General features: G+C 39.3%; 1 protein-coding gene across 4 annotated transcripts; it reads right to left on the reverse strand.

Moving 5' to 3' along the window:
• Positions 1 to 9,129: 9,129 nt before the first annotated feature.
• Positions 9,130 to 23,562, reverse strand: asphd2 (aspartate beta-hydroxylase domain containing 2). Of its 4 annotated transcripts, none has more exons than XM_049485915.1 (5): positions 23,474 to 23,562; positions 17,422 to 19,479; positions 15,175 to 15,817; positions 11,779 to 11,892; positions 9,130 to 11,237 (listed from the first exon to the last, which is right to left on the reverse strand). In XM_049485915.1, exons 2-5 carry the CDS (start codon positions 17,680 to 17,682, stop codon positions 11,128 to 11,130), a joined length of 1,128 nt encoding a protein of 375 aa, XP_049341872.1. In that variant the 5' UTR covers positions 17,683 to 19,479; positions 23,474 to 23,562; the 3' UTR covers positions 9,130 to 11,127. The 4 variants fall into 4 exon arrangements, with proteins under 4 accessions (XP_049341872.1, XP_049341873.1, XP_049341874.1 ...); XM_049485916.1 differs by lacking the exon at positions 23,474 to 23,562 and adding an exon at positions 23,057 to 23,153; XM_049485917.1 differs by lacking the exon at positions 23,474 to 23,562 and adding an exon at positions 22,920 to 23,023.
• Positions 23,563 to 24,748: the final 1,186 nt, after the last annotated feature.

Consider the following 24,748-nt stretch of genomic DNA (forward strand, 5'->3'; position numbering starts at 1 on the left):
AAGGCTAAACTGTTGTATGCTGAATGAGCAGAGTTAAACAACTGTAGTCTAAATAGGCGGGGCTAAACTACTGTGAACGTAATGAATGGGGCTAAACTTCTGTACAGGCTGAAAGAATGAGCCAAAACAGTTGTAGGCTGAGTGTGTGGGGCTAAACAACTGTACATTGAATGAGTAGAGCTAAACTGCTGTAGGATGAGTGGGTGGGGCTAAATTGCTGTAGATTAAATGGGTAGAGCTATCCCACTGTAGGTTGAGTGGGTGGGGCTAAATTGCTTTATAAAGTTTAGTTTTCATATAAAGATTGGGACAATGATGGAATATGTTTAACATCATGCTCTTTTAGCCCAGTTTTTCCTCATTACCAGCCCTACAAGGTCATGTGATGAGAGCAGGAGTGTATCCATTGTATGTTTGTTATCAGGGTTTTGCAGCGAGCGCTCTGTGTTGGCAGGTGAATTATCTCAGCATAAACAAATTGATAAAAAAGCAGGTGATGCTGGATGTTAGACTGTGTAGAGGTCGTACTGGAAAAGAGAACAAAGCCAAAGTCAAACACAATGTTTACATGTCTTCAGGCGTTCACTGAGTGAAGGACTATTGATGCCAAATTGTTTAACCAGAAGATTAAGAAGGTATTTTATTCTGGTTACAGTCAAATGTCTGGGATTACTGTAAATGTTGTTTGTATTGGAGTGTTGCACAGACTTAATAGCCATGTAATGATTTGTCTGTCTGAGTGTCTGTCTGTTAATCTATTTATTCTATCTATGGGTTTATCAATCAATCTACTCTCACTGACAAAAAATAATGCACCAAGAAGGGGCTGTTGGAACTGAATGAGTTTATATGACTTGATATGTGTGGATATAATGGTATTTGTAAGGGATTAAAATATTACAGTAAAAGAAAAAGTATACTCTGTTGGGCTGTCTTTATCCCCTGTCCAATATAAAATTCGGTTGGGCGTAAAGGCCATGAAGGTCCAGTATGGCATACGGTTGCACATTTGTCTACAAATGTTGCAGCTGGGTCTGTAGATCCTGCACACTCACATATTGTAGATGCTGGTGTTCTAGCTGCTCATCCCATGAATGCTCAAGTGGTGAAAAAGCTGATGACTGGGCAGGCCATGGAAGTGCTGTAAACTGGCAGAGACATTTCTGGGAATTCTGGTTGTGTGTGGGTGAGCATTATTCTGCTGAAAAATGCCATGGGATGCCTTAACATAAAAGGAAACACATGTGCTGCCAAAGGCAGTATGATTCCAGTCTGCACCACTCCAGTTTTCTTGTTAGCAACACCACTGCAAACAAAGGCAATGGTTGCTGGCTAACCGGCAGCCTAGATGGAGAGCAATGTGTCAAATCGACCATACTGCTTCTCTCTGTCTGAGTCTGTAACCTGGGCAAAATGTCTATGAGTGTGTCATCAAGGCATGCCTAGCAGTCAGTTATCTTTCACCAGGAGGTACACTACCCAAGAGTAGCTCCTGAGAGCCAATTTATTGGGCAAAGGGGCGAGGTGCTTTTTCACTGTCTTGTGGCAAGGCTAAATATTTAATCAGACCAGGCCAGTCGAATTTATATTTTAATCTTTAAAAAAAAATTTTTGTTTTCTAGATCTGGTTGAGGGGGTAATTTTTGTTTTCTTCCAAATCCAATGACCCTTAGGGGTCAACTTTGTAAACTTTCGCAGCATCCACCCAAGAGGCGCCGGGTTTCTGAGACATAGGTTCTCCACATCAACTGTACTTTTATCTTCAGACTCATACTGTAGTTGTAGCTGCAGTTGTGTATACTCTTACAAATGGTTATTCAAATAATCTTCTTACGGTACTTTACAGGTAGCCTCCACCTGTTCAAATGTTAAGTGATTTTAATCCCATTTGGTAGACTCTTGTGTTAGTGTGTATGTGTGTGAGCATGTGTACGCTGGAGCACTGAGACCTCAATCTTTGCTCACTTCAGCAGAGTGAGTTCTGCTGGCTGTGCTGTTTAACCTCATTTACTGCAGATGCAGATGAACTGTCTGTCCTTCAGAACACACACACACACACACAGTGAACAACTTATGCCCACATAAACACTGCAGGCCTTAATTAGGACAAGCAAAAAGTTCTTGGTTAGTGGACTCCAAGAGGTTCTTCAAGGATTTTTCAACAAAGTGTTCTTTAGTATAGATAGATAGATAGATAGATAGATAGATAGATAGATAGATAGATAGATAGATAGATAGATAGATAGATAGATAGATAGATAGATAGATAGATAGATAGATAGATAGATAGATAGATAGATAGATAGATAGATAGATAGATAGATAGATAGATAGATAGATAGATAGATAGATAGATACTTTATTTATCCCGAAGGAAATTTAGGCATCCAGCAGCAACAACACAATACAATAAGAAACAGATTCAAACACAAATTAAAACACAGAAGAATAGAGAAAAAGAAAAAATATATATAAACATATATATATATATATATAAGGTTATAAAAAAGTACTATACAAGGTAAGATACATATCTGTAAACAGAGCAGTGCAGTAGATGTTGCTAATGTTCATTAAATAATTAACAGAGTTAAGTGCAATGTGCAATGACATCGAGTATGAAAGTGGCTGAAGTGACATAGAAATATAATATACAGTTGTGGTCAAAAGTTTACATACACTTGTAAAAAAACATAATGTTATGGCTGTCTTGAGTTTTCAATAAGTTCTACAACTCTTATTTTTCTGTGATAGAGTGATCGGAACACATACATGTTTGTCACAAAAAACAGTCATAAAATTTGGTTCTTTCATAAATTTATTATGGGTCTGCTGAAAATGTCACCAAATCTGCTGGGTCAAAAATATACATACAGCAACAAAATTTGTCAATTTTGGTGATGTAGCGAGTTGTGTCAATCAAATTAGCTTCATGTCATGGCCTCTTCACTTCTTGTAAGTGATTCTGATTGACTACAGCTGTTGACTTCTCATGAGCCCATTTAAATAGGGCTCATTTGACCCAGTGATTAGACTCAGCTACAAAAGCTACAATGGGAAAGTCAAAGGAACTCAGTGTGGATCTGAAAAAGCGAATTATTGACTTGAACCAGTCAGGGAAGTCACTTGGAGCCATTTCAAAGCAGCTACAGGTCCCAAGAGCAACTGTGCAGACAATTATACGCAAGTATAAAGTGCATGGAACAGTTGTGTCACTGCCACGATCAGGAAGAAAACGCAAGCTATCACATGCTGCCGAGAGGAGATTGGTCAGGATGGTCAAGAGTCAACCAAGAATCACCAAGAAGCAGGTCTGCAAGGATTTGGAAGCTGATGGAACACAGGTGTCAGTCTCCACAGTCAAGCGTGTTTTACATCGCCATGGACTGAGAGGCTGCCGTGCAAGAAAGAAGCCCTTGCTCCAGAAAAGGCACCTTAAGACTCGGCTGAAGTTTGCTGCTGATCACATGGACAAAGATAAAACCTTCTGGAGGAAAGTTCTCTGGTCAGACGAAACAAAAATTGAGCTGTTTGGCCACAACACCCAGCAATATGTTTGGAGGAGAAAAGGTGAGGCCTTTAATCCCAGGAACACCATGCCTACTGTCAAGCATGGTGGTGGTAGTATTATGCTCTGGGGATGTTTTGCTGCCAGTGGAACTGGTTCTTTGCAGAAAGTAAATGGGATAATGAAGAAGGAGGATTACCTCCAAATTCTGCAGGAAAACTTAAAACCATCAGCCCGAAGGTTGGGTCTTGGGCGCAGTTGGGTGTTCCAACAAGACAATGACCCAAAACACACATCAAAAGTGGTAAAGGAATGGCTAAACCAGGCTAGAATTAAGGTTTTAGAATGGCCTTCCCAAAGTCCTGACTTAAACCCCATTGAGAACATGTGGACAGTGCTAAAGAAACGGGTTCATGCAAGAAAACCATCACATTTAGCTGAACTGCACCAATTCTGTCAAGAAGAGTGGTCAAACATTCGACCTGAAGCTTGCCAGGAGCTTGTGGATGGCTACCAAAAGCGCCTAGTTGCCGTGAAAATGGCCAAGGGACATGTAACCAAATACTAATGTTGCTGTATGTATATTTTTGACCCAGCAGATTTGGTGACATTTTCAGCAGACCCATAATAAATTTATGAAAGAACCAAATTTTATGACTGTTTTTTGTGACAAACATGTATGTGTTCCGATCACTCTATCACAGAAAAATAAGAGTTGTAGAACTTATTGAAAACTCAAGACAGCCATAACATTATGTTTTTTTTATATGTTTTTTTTTACAAGTGTATGTAAACTTTTGACCACAACTGTAAATATGCATCTGTAACAAATATAGTTCTAAAAAGAGAATGTGAATATGTGAATACCCAATCATGAGTAAAGTGTACTTGAATGTAAGTGAGGTTGGGGAAGTTTTAGTGTTAATAATTAAGTGGTTGAATAATGTCCATGTGGTGTGACTGGGTTAAATTCAGTCAGTAGCAGCATCCCGTCCCCGATGGGAGGAGTTAAAGAGTCTGATGGCTCTCGGAATGAAGGATTTTCTGAGTCTGTCTGTTGTGCAGCTCTGTGACAGCAGTCTGCCACTGAACACACTCCTCTGCTTCATGATGGTGGTGTGAAGTGGGTGACTATCATTGTTCATGATAGAAAGCAGTTTATCCAAAGTCCTTCTCTCAGCTATTGTAACCAGAGTGTCCAGCTCCATTCCAACCACTGCCCCGGCCCTCCTGACCAGCTTGTCCAACCGTGATGCATCTCTCCTCCTCATGTTTCCTCCCCAGCACACCACAGCGTAGAAGAGAATGCTGGCCACGATTGATTGGTAGAACATCTGCAGAAGCTTCTTACAGATGTTAAAGGTAAAGATGATTAAATTGTTCTTCACATTGGTGTAAAATATTGGTTAAACACTGAAGTACCAAGTTATCTTACTCCCTAACTCACTCCTTCATACACAAACTACCTCACTTAATTACTCAAACACTCAGACAGTCACCTATTCACTTGCTTGCTCACTCACATCAGTCCCTCCCCAGTTACTCATTTGCTCATTCCCTCATTCATTATTTCACTGAGTCTCATTCATTCATTCATGCATTTGTTTGATCACTCACTCACTTGTTCCCTGAACTCACTCATTCATGCAAACTCACTTGCTTACTCACTCATTCTTATACATTCACATACTGATTCTCTCACTCTCATGCATTCACTTGAGACCGATTCACTCACTCACTGACTCTCTCATTCATTCATCCTCTTGCTCACTCACATATTGCATTATATATATTTAATATAAAAAAATAAAGACTTAAAAGTTGACAGTGATGATGAACAGTACTGATGTGAGTCTGAAAGCTGGCAAATGACCCCTGCAAGGCTGTGTGTGTGTGTGTTCTTCTCAAAGGCACTTCATCCACTGCAGTGTGCACTGAAGCACAAACACACACACACTTACACCCTGAATGTTCCCGGCTGTCCCTCTGCCTTACACACCACATCACTGCTCCCTCAGGAGCCCCGCCCTCAAACCATCAGTCACCACACACACACACACACATACACACACACAAAACTGGTGAACAAGTCCACCAAAAAAGAACATCTATGATGCCAATGTAGCTAAAAAGCAATGAAAGTTTATGTACACCAATTAGCATGGAGCTAACTGCATGTAATTTATCACTCTTCTCAAACTACGTGAATAAATAGACTCTTCATAGACTTATGATGTGAAGAATAATAAAGTTGACCACAGATCAGAGGCACCTCCACTGCAGGCCTGATGAAGGGTGACCCTCTAGCTCCACCTTGTGTTGCTGATGCTCATCTGCAGCTCCAGTTGATTGCTGGTGCTGCTCAGTGTGTGCAGGCACACAGGGACCAGCACAGCTCTGGGGGAATGGTGGAGTGTGTGTCAGTGTGTGAGACGGAAGTGTGTCATTGTTCTCCTGACACTGATCTGAAGAAAGAAGAACTTTTTACTCCTGCAACAACATCTAATCTGAGACACCACGACCCAGATCAGCACAGCTGTTCAACATGACTTACACACTTCACTTCCACTGCTGGAACTTTAAATAAGCTACCTCTGATTATACACATTTTTATACAGTTAATAATCTTACAATCTACCTGAAACCTACATCTTAAATTTAACAGATAAAATAATGTATGTTTTAACAAGATATCTGTTTATTAAACATGGATTAAACAACTCAAGCAAATATAGAGCAAATATAACAGGTTACATTTCTGACAAATATCAAAATGTTCTGAATTCATAGTAGATTCTGAATAATTCATAGTGTATACTCAATTATTTATAGTAGATAAATCAATACTGGGTCATTTAATGTGGATTTTAAATTTTATCATGCTGAATAATTCATAGTGGGTACTGAATAATTCATAGTAAAAAGTGAATAATTCATAGTGTATCCTGAACAATTTAAAGTAGAAAACTGAATTATTATAAGTGCATGCTGAATAATTCATAGTGCATACTAAATAATGCATAGTAGACACTAAATAAATAATAATGTATACTGAATAGCTCATAGTAGACACTGAATCATTCTTAATTTACTGCATGCTGAACAATTCATAGTGGACACTGATTAATTCATGGTAGACGCTGAATAATAGCTAGCAGATATTCAAGAAATTATAGTAGACACTAAACAATTTATGGGGGATATGGAATGTTTATTATTAGAGATTGAACAATCCAAAGTAGATATTGAATAATTATTTGTTAATACTGAATAATCTATAGTAAAACAGTTCAAAGCATATACCTGAATTATTTACAGTGGATACTAAATCATTCATAGTGGATTAGATTTATGGTGCATACTGAATAATTCAGTCTTAAGGAAAGTATGTTATTGAGTCCATATAATAAAATCTGACTCTCTGATTTGCTGATCTGCACTCTGTGGCTCACAGGCTGTAATTAGTGCAGAATTAGCCTGTGAAACTGTTACACTTTAAAGGGTTCTTGAGGAGAGCACACACACACACACACACATATACACACACATATACACACACACACACACACACACACACACACACACACACAGACACACACACAGCATCAGGCTGCACTTTCTTCACCTTCTTTCTCTCCTTCAGAGCGGCGGTGAGGAAAATTAGGCAGTTATATAAATCTGAAACCTGACAGCAGCTTCTGCTCATGAGACAAGTGTGATTAGGATGCAGAGTGTAATAACACACATCTGAGAGTGATTCAGCTGTTTACTACTGGAATTTCAGATCTGATAATCATTATAATCTTTCTTAAATGTTCTTATTCAATTTTATTTTTTTTACAAATCTGTTACTGTATTCCAGTTCTATTAGTTTGTTTTAGTGAATCATTTGTGAACTGATTCTGAATCGGACGGTAAAATGGACTACTGTGTGATGATGCAGGAAGGTCAGGTTTGTGCTCCAACTGCTCAGCTCTTTATCAGCTTCTACATCATCAGCTGTACCCAAAATCCCCTGCTGCTGAATGGGTTGGTGTGTAGTGCTGAGAGGCTGAGCTGAGCTGCAGGGATGTGACTTTTATTCCAAGAATAAAATAAATTGCGTAACACGCACCCACACTCTGCTCACTCTGCATATGCTGCATCACCCAGACCAGAGCCGGATATTACAGTGATAGCTCTATTTAAGAAAATTTGATTATTCATTTTCCTATTTTTTAAGTTTATTTTGCCTTTTTTAATCTTAATTCTCATTAGCACAGTCTGTTCACATCCTTGTAAAAGTTCAGTACTGTTAACTTCCGTATAAATATTCCATTATTATAGCTTGGGCTAGAGGGGTATAAAGACCACCTTTGTGGTGATGGTGCTCCATCCAATACTTTTTGGGATAATTTTGGAAGTTGGGAGTAAGGTGGAGTGGTGACCATGCAACATCCTGACGTGTCAAACACGCCCCAAAATCTATTACAAAGAGTTCCCTGGTTAATAGACACAGTTACTCCAACAAAAGAAGGATAAACTGTTTTTAACTCTTGATTTAAAAAAAGAGAGATTAAGCAGATGTACTTTTCTTTTTTAAATATAGTGTAGCTAACAAGTAATCAGCACTAAAGCTTTAAGGCTAATGTAGCTAACAAGCACCATAAGCTTATACCTCACCTATTAGGGCAGGATCTGTAAGGCTAATGTAGCTAGTTAACAGGTAATAGAAGTCTATAGTTAGCACAGTGCTAATTAGTGTGGTATATGCTTCTATTGCTTGTTAGCTTTGTTAGCCCGGTTGATTTAGTGTAAGGCTAGTCTACCCACTTCATTTACCCCGGAGACATGTTATCAGACATCCTAAGTTGCAAAAATTAATTTCAGGGAGGTACCCTCAGAATCCCCCCCCCCCCCCGTTCTGTTTGTTTTGTATCAAATGGTTACAGTCATATTGCATTTAAAGTAAATGCAATCTGAATTAGCTACTGCTGTGGCTACTGATCATAAAGTAGCTAGCATAGCTATGCTAACCTAATATTTTTTCAGAAAATTTAATGTTGTTTTAATTTAGAGCAGAGCTGGCTAGCTTTTAAACGCAACACCAAAAAAATGTAAGTATATAAGCATATAACTTATCTACTGGCTTCCAAACAACATCTGATCGTTAGCATAAGAGCTAACCTAAGAGCCTCACATGCATCTACTTCACTGAAGCTTCATAGGTGTTTTGGAATTGGTTTCCCCTTCAGAAAAGGAATATGGCCAATTGGGCAGATGGTTTTAGCACCAGAACCCATCAGAACACTGATGTTTTGTATTGCTGTATTTGTTTTGCATTTATATCTGATTTTACCACATTTTCATCATTTCCCAACCCTATTTACTGGTAACCAATACAATTGATGATTGTATTGGTTCGTTAGACCAGCCAACAGACTGTGCTCTCTCCAACTGATGGCAAGCAGCATAATCCAGGATTTAGGAAGCTAAAATTAAGATAATTGATGTTTTACCAGATATTTTAAGACTAAATAAACAATGTAAGTAAGATGAGAATGTATATTAGGTATATATTGCATTAATATGATATTAAATGAAAGCAGTAATATATAGTAATACATTTGACACACAGGACATTTTATAATGGGCTCTTTATTAAACACACATCATCGCTCAGCTGTAGTAAAACACGCCCATGGCACACACGTCTGGAAACATGGAAGTAGGAATATCATCATAAACCCCGAAACCCAAACGCCGCTGCAAAAGATCACCCAACGCTATAAAACGCCACTGACCACAACACTGTGTGCCCAAACGCTTCGGTATATATTTTCTCTTTACAAAAGGAATGTACCAATAGCACAAAATGTGAAGCAATCACTGAAGCCCCGTGCTCAGGATGAGACAGCTCGGCCTAAGCTCATATCAACATCGGCTACGCCTGTAAACTTCAAATTAGACGTTCCACCAGACAGGGGAGTGGATTTATCCCACTGTACACATTTTTTTTTATTAAATATGAATATGTATAGGGGGGTGGGATTTCTGATCGCTATGTTTTGGTTAGTATGTGTGCTTCTAAACAGTGAAAACCTTAATGAAATGGTCTAACCAAGCATGCTACCCTAGCTAACAGTGATTGGAAGCTAGCGAGCACAAAATGTGCATCATTTTCTTTTTTAATAAATTACATTTACAGTATTTATGTGACACTCTTACCCAGAGCCCTTACTTGTTACACAGGTAGAATAATGTTATAGGAGTCTTACCCAAGGACTCTTACTGGATGTGTGTGGTTAGAAAGTTAATCAGTCAAATGACTGAAACACTGTTTTACCATAGTTCTGAGAAGATTCGGATGAAGGGATATTAAATCCTGCCAGGTGTGGTGTGGCAAAAAATAGTCCCTAAAGAAAACATTAGGATTGCAATTAATTTACCATTAATAACTCTTCATGTAAAACTCAAAATACATGTGTAGGTTAACTGGTGGATTTAGACATAATGGCTATATTTGTGCTTTCATAGTCTTCCATTCATCACCACTGCAAAGAAATCTGAATTGTAAAGTTTGTCCACAATGAAGCACAGTTTTACATCAAACCTTGTTCTGAATTTGTTCATCTAAAACACAGATTTATTAATGTTTTTTATTTCAGTTTGCTCAACTTTACGGAATATGTTTTATGCACTTGGGATTTGAGTAAATTGAGTGCATTACATTACTTACGCATAATATAAGCAAACCTGTGCAAATGAAACAAGTGCACGACTCAAATTTGAACACAACTATGTTTTTATACATATTTCACGAACTTTCTTTAAAAATTGGAATATAAAATCCACTCTATCTGGTGTAAAGTCTCAGATGTGGTTTTGCGGTGCTTTTATACTGTACAGAAATACAAAGCGCTTGATTCATCCTGTTCTGGACGACAGGACGGGTAAGAACAGAGGAGAGGACTGAGGAAAGCAGGCTTTGGAGCGACAAAAACGACCTCTCCCTACTGCAGTACAACACGAAAGTTGATTTTTATACAGAATAGCTGGTAGTGCATCTCTTTCCTCGCCACAAACACTTTGTAAACACACCAGAGTCGCTGTCCCTACCGTCCGCTTTAGTTTACCCCTGTTTACACCGCCCCCTGCAGGCATGAAGGTGCAGAGCAAGATAATTGTGTGCTTTCCATACAATCACTCCTGGCTTTTCCACCAGTTTGAAAAGTGCATCGTCTTTGTGGTTCAAACGTGTTTCACTTCATTTCTACCCTGAAAAAGTACAGTTGTGATTCAAGAGGAAGAAAGAAACGTCTAGTTCTAAACGTGTTTTCACTCAGGGAACAGTTTCACACCCTTCCACTGCACTATTTTTAGACTGGATTGTGTCTGTAAACATCCATAATGTACATGAGTTTGGGTCAGAAGCATCTCTGAGCAGAGAACCGCGAGGGTTCTTCAGAACACACTTATGTACAGAACAATGTGCAACTTTTATAATTCGCTTCAGTCTTAGTACAGTCTCAGTCCCGTCAATCAACAATGACTAGCTTCCATTGGTATGTATGACAGCTCACCCATCCTACCCTCCTCTTTCTTTTTTCTCTCTCTCTGCTTCTCTTTCTCTTTGTTTCTCAGCGTCCCGGAGTGAAGATGTAATCCAGTGCCTGCCTCTCAGCTGCCGCAACATTTGGATGCCAAAGATCCACCATAAAGACCACTCTGGGACCATCTTCAGGAGAGCCTGACAGACACAAACACACATAATGGATTTACTTAACTGTGAAGATTTTTTAAATTAAGATTCATATGTACTGCAAGGTATATCATAGTGGCTGTGTTCCTGTTGTACCAGACATAACTCTTAACTCATAACAGACATAACTCATAACACTTGCTGGCAGAAAATAACAGAAACATAAAACATGATCACATCACATTTTAAACCCTCTATGTATGTTGTACAGCACGCCACAAGCTGTTTAAATGTAAAGTAGATGTGGAACAAAACATTAATATTGTGTTACTATATTTTGTATAGTATAGGGGATACTTTTAGAAAAAAAGGAAATAGCCAGAAACAGTGTACTAAAAAGTAAACAGGCCATTGTAGAGTATCTAGTGCACTGGGTCATAGTATCAGGACACAACTTTAGGATGGTCTAAAATGTCCCTTTTGTAGTGAATGAGGCACCGTTTTGGATACAGACCAAAATAGTATGCTATATAGTGTAAAGGGCACGGTTTAGGACACATTGTCCGCCTCTCTCTCTCTTTTTTCTCACCATCGTGAAAGGCCGTGTGCAGGAATGAGTCGTCGAACAGCAGGCAGCTTCCCTCAGACCAACACTGCGGCTCCCCACCGACTACCAGCTCACAGTTCGAGGGCACCTTCAGACCTACACGAGCACACACACACACATTATAAGTTGCATGAACACTCAGCATCAGTTCTGCACACACACTTTCACCTTCAGAGTGTACACACGCACAGACAGACACAAACTAGGGCTGAACGATTTTGGAAAATAATCTAATTGCAATTTTTTATCTATAAATTGCAATTGCGATTTAAAATGCGATTTTTTTTTTGTCTTCTCAAGTATTTTTCAACAACAGAAGCAATAAATCAATCTGTTTAATAATAAACAATGTCAGATTTATTTAAAGCACAGATAACAATAAAGCAAAAAAATCTATGCTTTTCCTTTTCATCATTTTTTTTTTATAGAAAAATAAATAGATAAATAGCTTTTCCTTTTCACCATTTTTTTTTATTAGGAAAAACAATAGATATACAAAATTTAACTTACTGCTCTCCAGCTAGTAACATCATGAAAAATTAAAGTGCAAAAAAACAAAGAGAATCTGCTTTAACCAACTCGTTATTTTCTGTATTTGAAGATGTAGCACTGGTCGTTGGCATTTTAGCCTTGCAAATACCACACAAGGCTTTGTGGTGTTTTTTTAAATACTGAAAAAGGTTTGTAGTGTTACATCGCGTCGTAGCAACAGTAGCAAGGCACGTTTAGCACAGTACCTGACGTTGAGCAGCATCTTCTTTTTTTAAAGCCAAAGTAATTCTACACAACTGATGTGTTCTGTCGAGCCTGAAGCCATTGTGCAACAAGGGCGTGTTCACACCTGTGGTTCGTTTCTAATGAGTTCGTTTACTTGGAGCGTTTTCTCGCTCTGTTCGGTCTGGTTTCACACAGGCATAAATGTAAACGCACCAAAATGCGCATCAATAAACCACGCGAGCAGCCTGTGTCCTCTGATTGGTCAGAGCTGTCTGACACGGGAGTACATTAAATATAAATATACGAAAAAAGTAAATACAGCGAGAAGATTTTGTGTTCCAGCGCAAATATCTGTGCTTTAACACTGAACGCTGCACTTTCAAACACAGTGTTTACATAAAACACAGATTTATACATAATAAACAGAGTTACGCGGCTGTGAGCAGTGAATGCAGCGCAGATTTATACTTAATAAACAGAGCAGTGAATGCAGCGCGTGCATGGACACAGTGTTTGTTCACAGCTGTGGTAATTAGCGTTATCTAGCTAATATATTAGTTTAAACTATGCTTGCTTTTTTAGCAGTTTAGCTCAAATAAATGGCTTATATTTAATAGCTGGGTTCTATATAGCTGGGTTCTATCTCACTACAAGCGAACCCGCTCCAGAGTTCGTTTGGTACTGGACCGAGACCACCTCCTCTAGCTGGTCTCGGTCCGGTTCTTTTGATCCGCACCCCAGTGCGATTACTGTTTTTACACCTGCTCAATCGAACCGCACTAAAGTTACAAACGGACCAGAGTTCATTTTAACCGGACCAAATAGTGCTGGTGTGAAAACGCCTTAAAGTGCGCTGTGTTGGCTTCACTTCTCCACCTCCCTGCCTTCTGCTCGGGTATGCTCCGCTCGTCCTCGGCTTGGCTCGCTCCCAAGTCACGTGACCAGTCAAATCGCAGCCAATGCGGTTAGAGAATAGCGTTTTAAAATATCGCGAGATTATCGCAAATGCAATTAATCGTTCAGCCCTAACACAAACACACACATGCATACACATACCTACTGTACATATACATACACACAAAAACACACAATACACACCCTCATGACCTTTTCAGTTTGGCACAGCTCCACAAACCAACGAACTCTTGCACGCAAACACACACAGATGCATTTAAGCTTTAGGTCACAAATTATTTGGCAAAAACTTTCTCCATCACAATTCTTCAGAGCAGAATTCTAGGTCAAAGATGACAACCACCACCATGTTTTAGTTTTAACTCATCCTTCCACAGATTATCCTCTAGGTGCAAATATATATATACATATATATATTGTAACTGTTACACAAAACTGTACAGGAGAAGACAAAACCAGTTTCAACAGAAGTAAAAAAGAACAATAAAAAGTCAATAAAGGTTTAACTCAACGTCATTCTAAAGCAATAAAAAAAGAGAACAGCCAGATTTAAATTACTGTATTTTTCGCACTATAATTTCGTACTATCAATTAACGTCTATTTTCTGGCCTATTTTCATACATAAGACGCACTGGATTATAAAGTGCATTGTAAGAGGCACTATAAGGAACTTCTAATTCAGCAGGTCTCGCTGCTGGGTGGTGATGGTGGTGGTGGGTAGCTAACTAAGTGAAATAAAGCTAAGCTTAGTAAAAAAAAACTGTAAAAAAAAAAAAAGTCTTTAATTTAACGTCAAACAAGCCCTGGGTGTTAATCTGCACAGATTAATCTACACAGATTCCGAATAAACAGTTTCAGAGTGTTTATTTGTGCAGAGTTTCACAGAAACGGTTTATTTGGGTGAATGAAAAGCTTCTGTTTATTTACAGTAAGCTTGGATTTGCGAATTTCTCCAGCACTAAAGCTGGAGCATTAGCGGATAACCGCTAGCGTTAGGTTTGTCCCAAGTAGCTTGTTTTAACATGGTAGTCTACAGTCTAAAATACTCCTCTTTGAATGAAGAAAAGGCTAGCACGGTTAGCGGCTAATGCTACTGCTGCTCCAGCAGTGCTAGCCGGGGTTAGCAGCAGGTTACGGGCCAATAATGCTCACCTCTAAACGGCCAAAGAGCTAGCACTGGTGCTGGAGAACTAAACTGAAACTCCTATATAACGCTGTACTTCAGCGGGTTGGCTTTACTGCTTCTTACAACCTGACTGGTAAAATTCATACATAAAGTGAACTGACGATTTTTGGGAAAATTAAAGGATTTTAAGTGTGCTTTCTAGTGCAAAAAATACAGTTTGTCAAAGGGTGAAAAGCGGCAAAAATGAAGATATGAGGTTTTCGCATGACAGTGACAATATGTATATATCTGAAAATATTAGCACTGCTTTAAGTACCCACTGACTGTACATACAGTCAGACTGAAACCCATGTTAATCCCACCCAGACTGCCAGATTATTATTCAGCCTTTAATCTGAAGGTTTATAATCCAGCTACTATAAATGAGTCAGTAACTGCTATGAGGCTAATATGAGGAGTTTAGGGGCTAAGAGCATTATTTTCAGAACTCAGTGTCTTTAAGTGAAAGCACAATCAGAGCAGCCCCCACGTAAACCAGGCCAAGCACCCAAGCGAATAAACCAGTAACACACTTCCACAGGTCTACTGTCTCCTCAGCCCTTCTAGAGGGCACTCTCACCCAGATGGCAGCGCAGGCGGACGTTGGTGGGGCCGTAGTGCTCAGAAATGGTGGCTCCGGGGCTCAGGACGGAAAAGCAGGCATTTCCAAAGACATTATTAGCGATGAAAGTGCGGAGCTGTCCCAGGACCCTCCATGCCCGCGGGCACCGGCGGGCATTCAGGGCCATGGGGGTGCCCTGGTTCACCAAGTAGAATGTCCACCACTGGCCCCGGGGCGTGCTGTTGGCCTTCCAGCCAGGAGGGAGTGAGGATCCGGTCCTGGACGGAGGCAAACGGTACACACTCTCGAACTCAGCCAACAGGGCAGGGAAACTGCGCTCCAGAAGCTCTACATCATGCTTCTGAGCCTCACGGGAGAAGAACGGTGCAGAGGGCAGGTCAGGCAGGAAGAACACCTCAGGCTTCTGGATGGACGGACGGTTGCAAAGCAGGTAGCGGCCCTGGTCTCGCACGCCCTTGTGCACACGGCCCATACCTGCCCAGGTGTAGCGCTTGGCGTATTCTTGCAGGCTGTGGTAGAGCCTCTGGTTCAGGCCTTCACCCGGCCGAGAGCAGCGGAAACACTCCGGAGACTGGCAGTATGCAAATCCGTTCAGTTCTTCTTCAGTAGCCCCACCCCCAACTCCACCAACTCCGCCCACCTGGAAAAGATTACATTCATCATTATAATGTTGTAATGTTCTAGGTTACAGTTAGAATTATATTAGCATTATATGGAGAATCTTCATACTGGATTTAAATCAAATAAATATACATAACATACTGAAAAAACTGCATGCACTGCAGATTCAAACTGGATTAAAATCACTCCACAATTGTGTCATTCAAAATGTATAAATTAAAATCAATCTAGATTCATACTGGATTAAAATCACTTCACACTTATTACTGTCCGACTGTATGTACTGCCCACACTATGAAGAATTATACCAGACAAAAATCCCTCCATAATTATCCTGTAAATTTACTAAACACAGATTTACTAAACACTGGATTATAGTCATGACAATTACCAAAAAAATTTTACAATGCTCAGTGTTAATAAGAACATTTTTGCACACAGGCAAAAGGCACCAGTAATAGTTTTTTTTTAGCAGTTTGCTATCTAAATCTTTTGTAATCTATCAGTGCTGCACTGACAATATCCACAATATATTGCACAATATAGAAAAGCTTACTTAGGCAACTAATTGCAAAATGATGAACATATACTGTTATACTGCCCACCTCTACTACACTCACTGCAACTTAATACTATTTAAATATTATTCACTCCTGTATCATTTCTGTTACAACGTAAAGTGCACACAGTATGCCATTTTATACCAGATTAAAATCACTCCACAATTATTACTGTCAGACTGTATAAACTGCAAATACTAAAAACTCATCCTGGAGTAAAAGCTCATACTAACAGTTTTACAGTATATACAGTAGCAGTCAAAAGTTTCAACACACCTTCTCATTCAACGTTATTTTTTTATTTCCTATTTTATTTATTTCCTACATTGTAGATAAATATAAATATTAAAGACATTAATGAATTAATTAAAAACATTAAATAAAAAAAAACACAATCCCCTGACCTAAACCCATCTGAGATGGTGAGTTGAAATAAGATGGAGCAGCAACTATTGTTCAGCACCTCCAAAAACTTCAAGACACTGAGAAAACTATTCCAGGTGACTCTATACCTCATGAAGGCACTGAGATTAAAATACCAAGAGTGTGCAGATCTGTCCTAAAAGCTAAATATGGCTATTAAGGAGAATGTAAAGTATAAAACTTATTTTGTTTTAACACTTTTTGTTAACAAAGTAATTCTGTATGTGTTCCTGTATACCTTTGATGCCTTCAATATTAAATTTACAATTTAAATAATCATAAAAAGAAAAAAAAAACACACACTGAATGAGAATAAGTGTGTTTAAACGTTTGACATGTTCTGTAGCAAGCTAACAGAAACGGAAACAGCTGTTCAAACTGCTTTTATGCTAATGTTAACTACCTGGTTAGCTAATTGAGCTAACTATTTACCATCTGGCTAAGCTTAGTATATTTATAGTATCGTATTTATTTTCTTTTAAAGGAAATATTTATAACTTAATGTTATTACATGATGCATGGTGGTTCATTTTGATTGGTTGTTACACAAATCTTGAATTAAAATAATAAATTAAGCAACACAGGTGAATTTTAGCTTCAGGTCATGTCCTTAAGCTGTGACTGTGAGAAAATAACTTACCTGTCGGAGTTTAGATGATGCTAGTCGGTTGGAGAGGTCAGCGGTCAGGACGCTGGCTGGCAGGGCGCCGCCCCCGCGGCCTTCAGGCGTGTATCCTCCCCGGAGAGAGGGCACGCTGTGCTCACAGCCCACCCGGTAACAGTACCAGATAAAGAGCAGCGCCAGGCAGAGGGCCGTGCCCAGGGCACCCCCCTCACACTCCCGCACAGACTGCATCCCTCCTGCGACCCACTCCCGCATCCTCTCCAGAGACCACTCCATCACACTCACACACACATACTTGGGCTGTCACTCGATTAAACTCGATAAAAAATACGAAATCATTGATTAACACCTCAATACAGTAATCACTAATAAGTATACAGTTCCCCGTATAATTTATTTTTGAATCCTGTATGAATTATTCAGTGTCTAGTGAGTATTATACAGAATCTAGTATGAATTATTCAGTGATTATTGTGAATTATACAGAATCTAGTAGGAATTATTTAGTGTCTAGTGTGGATCATACAGAATCTAGTTTGAATTATTCAGTGTCTAGTGTTGATTATACAAAGTCTAGTATGAATTACTCGGTATATTTTAAAAATTATTTTTCAGCTATTATTATTTAGGTTCTAATCTTCAAATATAAATTATACAGGACAACGTTGAATTATTTTAAAAAATATTTAGCATCTATTGTGGATTTTTTAGATTGTAGTCTTGCAGTATGAATTATACAGGGCAGCTGCATTAATCAGCATCCAGTGTGATTTATTCAGTATCTAGTACAAATAATTATGCATTTAGTATGATGGATATACTGATTACATTTAATGTGAATTATAGTGTCCAGTGTGAATTATTCTGTATCAAGTGTGAAAGCTGCATTATTTAGCAATTGCTGTAAATAATTTAGTAGCTAGTATGAAATAAGAAGTATCTGTCTAATATAAATTATTCCATAACTACCATGAACTATTTACTACCCAGTGAGAAACAGCCAGTATCTAGCCTAGCTTATTCAGTATTTCCCCAAAATGTGCAAGTGTTCTCAGCCAATATAAGTGATTACGAGTGAGGAATTTCCAAAAACCCACATACAGAAATTTAAATCACTTTAAATTATCAGCTGCCATAGCAAAACATTTAACTTCCATTAGCTTACAACAGCAGAAATACATGAACAGACGTTATTCCGGTTTGATCAACAACTCCAGGCTAAATTAGTTGCTAACTGATGGGGCTAGCTTAGCCTGGTTTATGGTAGGCCCAAATTCTGACTGGACTTTTTTTAGCTTGGCTACTAGATATGAGCTGTGGGTGTTATTATCCCAGCTGCTAACATTTCTGGTAACGTCACTCTTAGTTTCGTTGAGTTCTGCAAGTGAAACTATGACAACAAACAAAACTCTTCTAAAGCACTAAAGACAGCATGATTAGCCAAATGTGATTAGCCTACAAACAAGTGTTCAAGTTGTTAAAGGTAATCTGGTGTGTAGTGTAAGCTTTAAACTCCTGACATACAACTCACACCTTCACTCTGTCAGTGAACACTCTTCTGTAAAGACTGCAAAACTTAGATAAAATATATTTAATTTCTATAATGTGTTTGATTATATGAGAGAATATGACTGAACTACGTCCATATCAAAACAACAGTCTATTTTTATGGTACAGTGTTATGTAAGAAGCCTTTAGGATTTGATTATTTACTTTTTTGCCAACAGAAATAACAGTGACAGCCCTAACATACACACTCACACACAGACACATCTATCACGCGTCTGTTGGCAGTGAGGATGGTGTGTGTTTGAGCTCATGTCCAGCTGAACTGTCCTTTCTCCTGCGTTTGTCCATCATTGACTCGTTTCAGAGCTGACAGGAGGGTCCTGGTGCAGCTGTATGCTGAGACTTTGGTGCAGCCAGATCTGTTTGAGTGTGTGTGTGTGTGTTTAAGTGTGTGTGTGGAGACAGCAAGAGTGTGTGTGGCAGCGTCCAGCCGGTGGGGGTTGATGCCGCTGTTCTGCTTTCCGCCCAGACGAGCGCAGAAAGGCAGGGTACACCACGGGGCACCTGGGGGGAAAAACAGACATTTCAGAGAGTGACAGGAAAAAGGGAGGATTCTCTGTCTGCAGCAAAAAGGGGACGACATCAGTGCACACGGATACTCACTTACACTCTCTCTCTCTCTCTTTCTCTCTTACACACACACACACACATACACACAAAATTCTTCTTTATATACTATCTCAGGGATCTCGTGAAGATTCTCCTGTATTATATATGGCATGTGTTAGTGTATGTATGTTATGTTAATATGTCCACTATGTATTACAAATTAAAGTATCAATATGTAATATGTCCAGTATACATTATATATGTATATGTAACAACTTGTAACAGTATTGTCCCATTCGTATCTGTACTTATTTTTAATTACTAGTTTACATGTAAAGATTGGTGACAACAGAGCTTGTTTTTATTTTGTGTTTGAACCCTGCTCACTAACACTTAGAGTATTAGAGTTGCTTAAGGTATCATAATATATTGAGATACATTAAATTGTAACCCTTGTATTGTGACAAATATCGTATTGCCAAGTTTAAAGGACTATGTAGAATAATGAACATTTATACCTACTCATTTATATATTTATATTTATATGTAATTTGCCCCATATGTATTAGCATGTTCAGTATACAGCTCTGGAAAAAATAAGAGACCACTTAAAAATTATGAGTTTCTTTAATTTTACCAAATTGAAAACTGGAATATAATCAAGAGGAAGATGGATGAGAACAAGCCATCAAACCAAGCTGAACTGCTGAAATTTTTGCACCAGGAGTGGCATAAAGTTATCCAAAAGCAGTGTGTAAGACTGGTGGAGGAGAACATACCAAGATGCATGAGAACTGTGATTAAAAACTCTTAAAACTTTATGAACATAAACATGTATTCTTTGCATTATTTGAGGTCTGCAGCTTTTTTGTTACTTCAGCCATTTTTTTTCTGTGAATAAATGCTCTAAATGACAATTTTTATTTGGAATTTGGGAGAAATGTTGTCTGTAGTTTATAGAATAAAATAATGTTCATTTTACTCAAACATATACCTATAAATAGCAAAACAAAACCAAAGAAATCAGAGAAAGTGAAGTGGTCTATTAATTTTTTTAGAGCTTTATACTATATATGCATGCCATCCACACAGCAGTATGAGAGCAGCAGATTACACTGATGATTCAGATTCTGGTAAGGCAAGGCAACTTGCCAAACTGAAACACGCAAACGCCACACGGACACCCTTTTTCTACAAACCAATCAATGTCCAGTATAAAGACACACAGTCCATGTAGGTGATAACGGCAAGATTTTTCTACGTTTTTTTAAAGCTACTCAGATAAACCGCAGTGTAAAATTCAAATCTAACCAAACTAAATGTAAACAGTGTAACAAAAACATGAACCTCGTAGCCAACACACCACTGCCATGTTAGTATCACTGCAGTGCTGAAAATGACACACCAATATAAATAATAAGTGCTCTGTGGTGGACGTGTGGGGTCCTGACCATTGTAGAACAGGGTTATTGAAGGTTAATAAAGTATGCAGAGAAACAAAAATGAACAGAAATTGTAATTATAGAACTACAAAGTGCTCCTTTATGCTCAGTAGAGATAATGGACAGAGTGAGTGTAGATGTCAGTGGTGTCAGCTGTCAGTGCTGTTAATGAATATATTTATATATAAAGATATTATATACACTTTGTTGCCGTTGTAGGTCGATCCTGTATGGTCTTTGAATTTCTGTCCTGGAAATGTAGAAAAACAAACACACACCAACATATACACACACCTGCCTCCATCAGACAGTGCAGTTCTTCCAGCATGATCATTTCTATATGCCTCCCCCCACCCACACATACACATACATACACACACACACGCATGCTAATTTTGCCCATCTTTCTCTTGCTCTATGTCTCTTTCTTCCTTCACTAACCTGTACTCACTCTCTCTCTCTCTCTCTCTCTCTCAGGGACCGCAGCGCACACAGGCAGAGCATTTAAAATTCAGTTTTTGTACACACCTCCGCACTGCACTGTTTAAAACCATGACTCACGAGAGAAGAGCAGCAATTCAGACAGTCCAGCACACACACACACACACACTCACACAACCAGACCAATCTGCACAGACCTCCTGCCCAACACTGTCAGAACTGCAGGAACACACACACACCCACCACACATTCAGCCTACACACACTGCTGAGCACAGCCTATAGACAGTGTGTAACACCAGCCCAACCCTACACACTCCTCAGCACGGTGGAAGCAGACCATAATAATCAGCTGCTGTCAGCAAAGATGGGGAGAGTCTCCTCTCTAGCCGGCGGACCCTCGCCAAACACCACATATAAACACAGCAGACACCAAACACCACATACACACAAAACACACCAAACACCAAGACATACAGCATATATTACAATCAGCCAATCAGACATCAGTACAGCAGATCTATGCAAATCTCACCCAGAGTGTTTCAGCCTGAACCTGCCAGCAATCAGCAGCTCCAGTTTAACCTCTCTCTCTCTCTCTTTCCCTCCCTCTCTCTCTTTCTTCCTTCACACATCTCTTTTTTTCCCATCCGTCATGTCGCTCTCTCACTCCATCTCCCCCTCACTCTCCCTCTATCTTCGTCTTTGGAATGTCTCCCCCCTCTCTTTTTCTCTCATCCTTAATGCATCCCTCTCTCCACACTTTCTCCCCATCCTTTACACATCTCTCTCTCTCTCTGGCATTAATGTCTCTCACCCTTGCTCTCAGTCCCCATCCTTTAAGCACACACACACACACACACTTCTTTTTACTCATAGGGTTCCTCTCACTCTTGACATTCTAGGTATGTATCTCTCTCCATCTTTCAAACATCTCTCTCCCTCTATACCTTTACTAAGTCTCTCCCTCTCTTTCTCTCTCTTCCTTTATGCATCCCTCCACACTTTCTCCCCATTCTTCACACACATCTTTCTCTCTCCAGCATTAATGTCTCTTGCTCTCACTCCTCATCCTTCACACATCTCTCTCAGGCTCTCCACAGCATTAAAATCTTTCTCCTTCTCTCTCTCTCTTTCAAACATCTTTCTCCCTCTATACCTTTACTATGTCGCTCGCACACCCCCTCTGTCTTTTCTCTCTTCCCCTACTTTACCATTCTCTCTCCCATCATTTACACCTCTCTTTCTCTCTCTCTCTCTCATTCGCTCCCTTGCTCTCCCATACTACCCTGCTCGTGTCGACAAAACACTGTCATTCGTCGTCCATTATGATGGTGCCTGCTGGGCAAAGACACACACACACACGTAACAGTTACACTCATTTATACACAACACACACACTGTACCTCAGCACTTCCATGTACTCTTCAAATCCCCAACTAAACATCAACTAAACCAACATGTACACTGATTAATGTGAGTGATATCAGTAATACAGTGTACATGATCCCACCTGAGCTGCAGGTCTGAGATCAGCGCTGTAAACACCGCAGTGCAACAGGACCTCCGGGTTACTGAGGGGCTCTGCAGCAGAGCCGACCCCCAAAACACAGCTAAACTCACTGTAGTCTAAATAAAGCGCTTATTTACCGGCTTCCTTCAGACCTGTGCACGTTCCCCGTGATCCCCCGTGCCGCATGAAATCACAACCCGACGTCGAGACCGGAGTTCCACCCTGAGAACTACAACTCCCACGATGCACCGCGGACAAGAAACGACTCTCCGTGGTGAAATGTGAGATCGAAATTTCAGCAAACGCCACTTTCTAAACACTTCGTGCCGTTTAATCCGTTTATACAGTTTAACTTTTCATAATTATAATTTAAAAAAGAGGTCTATTTTATTCCGCGGATTAACGCTGTAGTCTAGACCGACGCGTTAGTGTTAATGTTACACGTTAAAGCGCGAACGTCAGACTGGCGGACTGATTTTAAAGGATTTAAACGGTAAAATGGTCGCAGTTTTTGCCGTGTACTTAAAAATAAAAGATTAAAGTTTATATTTTACCTTTAGATGTAGCTGCGCTGTCGTTTCCTGTCGTGTGTGCTTTGTTGAGGAGCAGCTGTGTTGGAGGCGCCCCCTGTGGGACAACAGGAGAACTCGCTCGCTCGCTCACTCACTCACTCACACACACACACACACACACACAGGGCGAGACCCTTCATCATAGGTTTATGCGCGGTCAAACGTTTGAGCACAAAAAATAAGACCACTTAAAAATGATGAGTTTCTTTGATTTTACCAAAATGAAAACCTCTGGAATATAATCAAGAGGTAGATGGATGATGACAAGCCATCAAACCAATCTGAACTCCTTGCATTTTTGCACCAGGACTGGGATAAAATTGTCTAAAAACAGTGTGTAAGACTGGTGAAGGAGAACATGCCAAGATGCATGAAAACTGTGATTAGAAACCAGGGTTATTCCACCAAATATTGATTTCTGAACTCTTTATGAACAAAACTTTATAATTATGAACTTGTTTTCTTTGCATTATTTGAGGTCTGAAAGCTCTGCATATTTTTGTTATTTCAGCCATTTCGCATTTTCTGCAAATAAATGCTCCAAATGACAATATTTTTATTTGGAATTTGGAAGAAATGTTGTCTGTAGTTTTAATTTATAGAATAAAACAACAATGCTCGTTTTACTTAAACATATACCTATAAATAGCAAAATTAGGACACTGATTTGGAAACTAAAGTAGTCTTATTTTCTCCAGAGCTGTATATTAAATGTCTTTCTCCTCATATTTAAACAATTTTAATCAAAAGATTAGTGCTAAATAGTATGAATTTATTTCCAAACCTGACATTTTTATCAAAATAAAAAGAATACTTTCAACGTAATAGCTAGAAAAAATGTAAAAATTGCCAATATCATGGGTTGAAATCCCCAAGCAACAACATGGCAGCTACACCTACAACAAAGTAACCACCTAACATCCACCTGGGATACCACAGCAGCCACCTAGCAAACCAGTTTTACATAGAATAGAATATCATAGCACCCTCCTAGTTACAACAAATGAACCACTAAAAATACATCTGGGATACAATTATGAGCACATAGAAATAGCCTAACAACTGCCAAGTAGTAAAAACCACTTAAGCTGTGCAACCTTTTAGCTTCTTTCAGTTTATTTGGTTGCATAAATCATCAATATGGGTTAATTCAAGCGTCACTGTTGTAGTTATGTTCATCTCTTAAATTGTGACTTAATTTCCTTGTACTCTTATGTCAGCCTGATGGTGAGTTTATGCAAACACACATGCACACAC

This window comes from Astyanax mexicanus, chromosome 12 (assembly GCF_023375975.1).
Source record: "Astyanax mexicanus isolate ESR-SI-001 chromosome 12, AstMex3_surface, whole genome shotgun sequence".
Lineage (NCBI taxonomy): Eukaryota > Metazoa > Chordata > Actinopteri > Characiformes > Acestrorhamphidae > Astyanax > Astyanax mexicanus.

What these genes read in the sequence shown, in the direction of transcription:
- asphd2 (XM_049485915.1), bottom strand. Translation starts at nt 17,682, where the DNA reads ATGGAGTGGTCTCTGGAGAGGATGCGGGAGTGGGTCGCAGGAGGGATG. An exon ending in CATCATCTAAACTCCGACAG is followed by an intron (nt 15,818 to 17,421) that starts GTAAGTTATTTT and finishes AATCTTTTCCAG; the next exon opens with GTGGGCGGAGTTGGTGGAGT. An exon ending in CCGCCTGCGCTGCCATCTGG is followed by an intron (nt 11,893 to 15,174) that starts GTGAGAGTGCCC and finishes GTGCTCGTGTAG; the next exon opens with GTCTGAAGGTGCCCTCGAAC.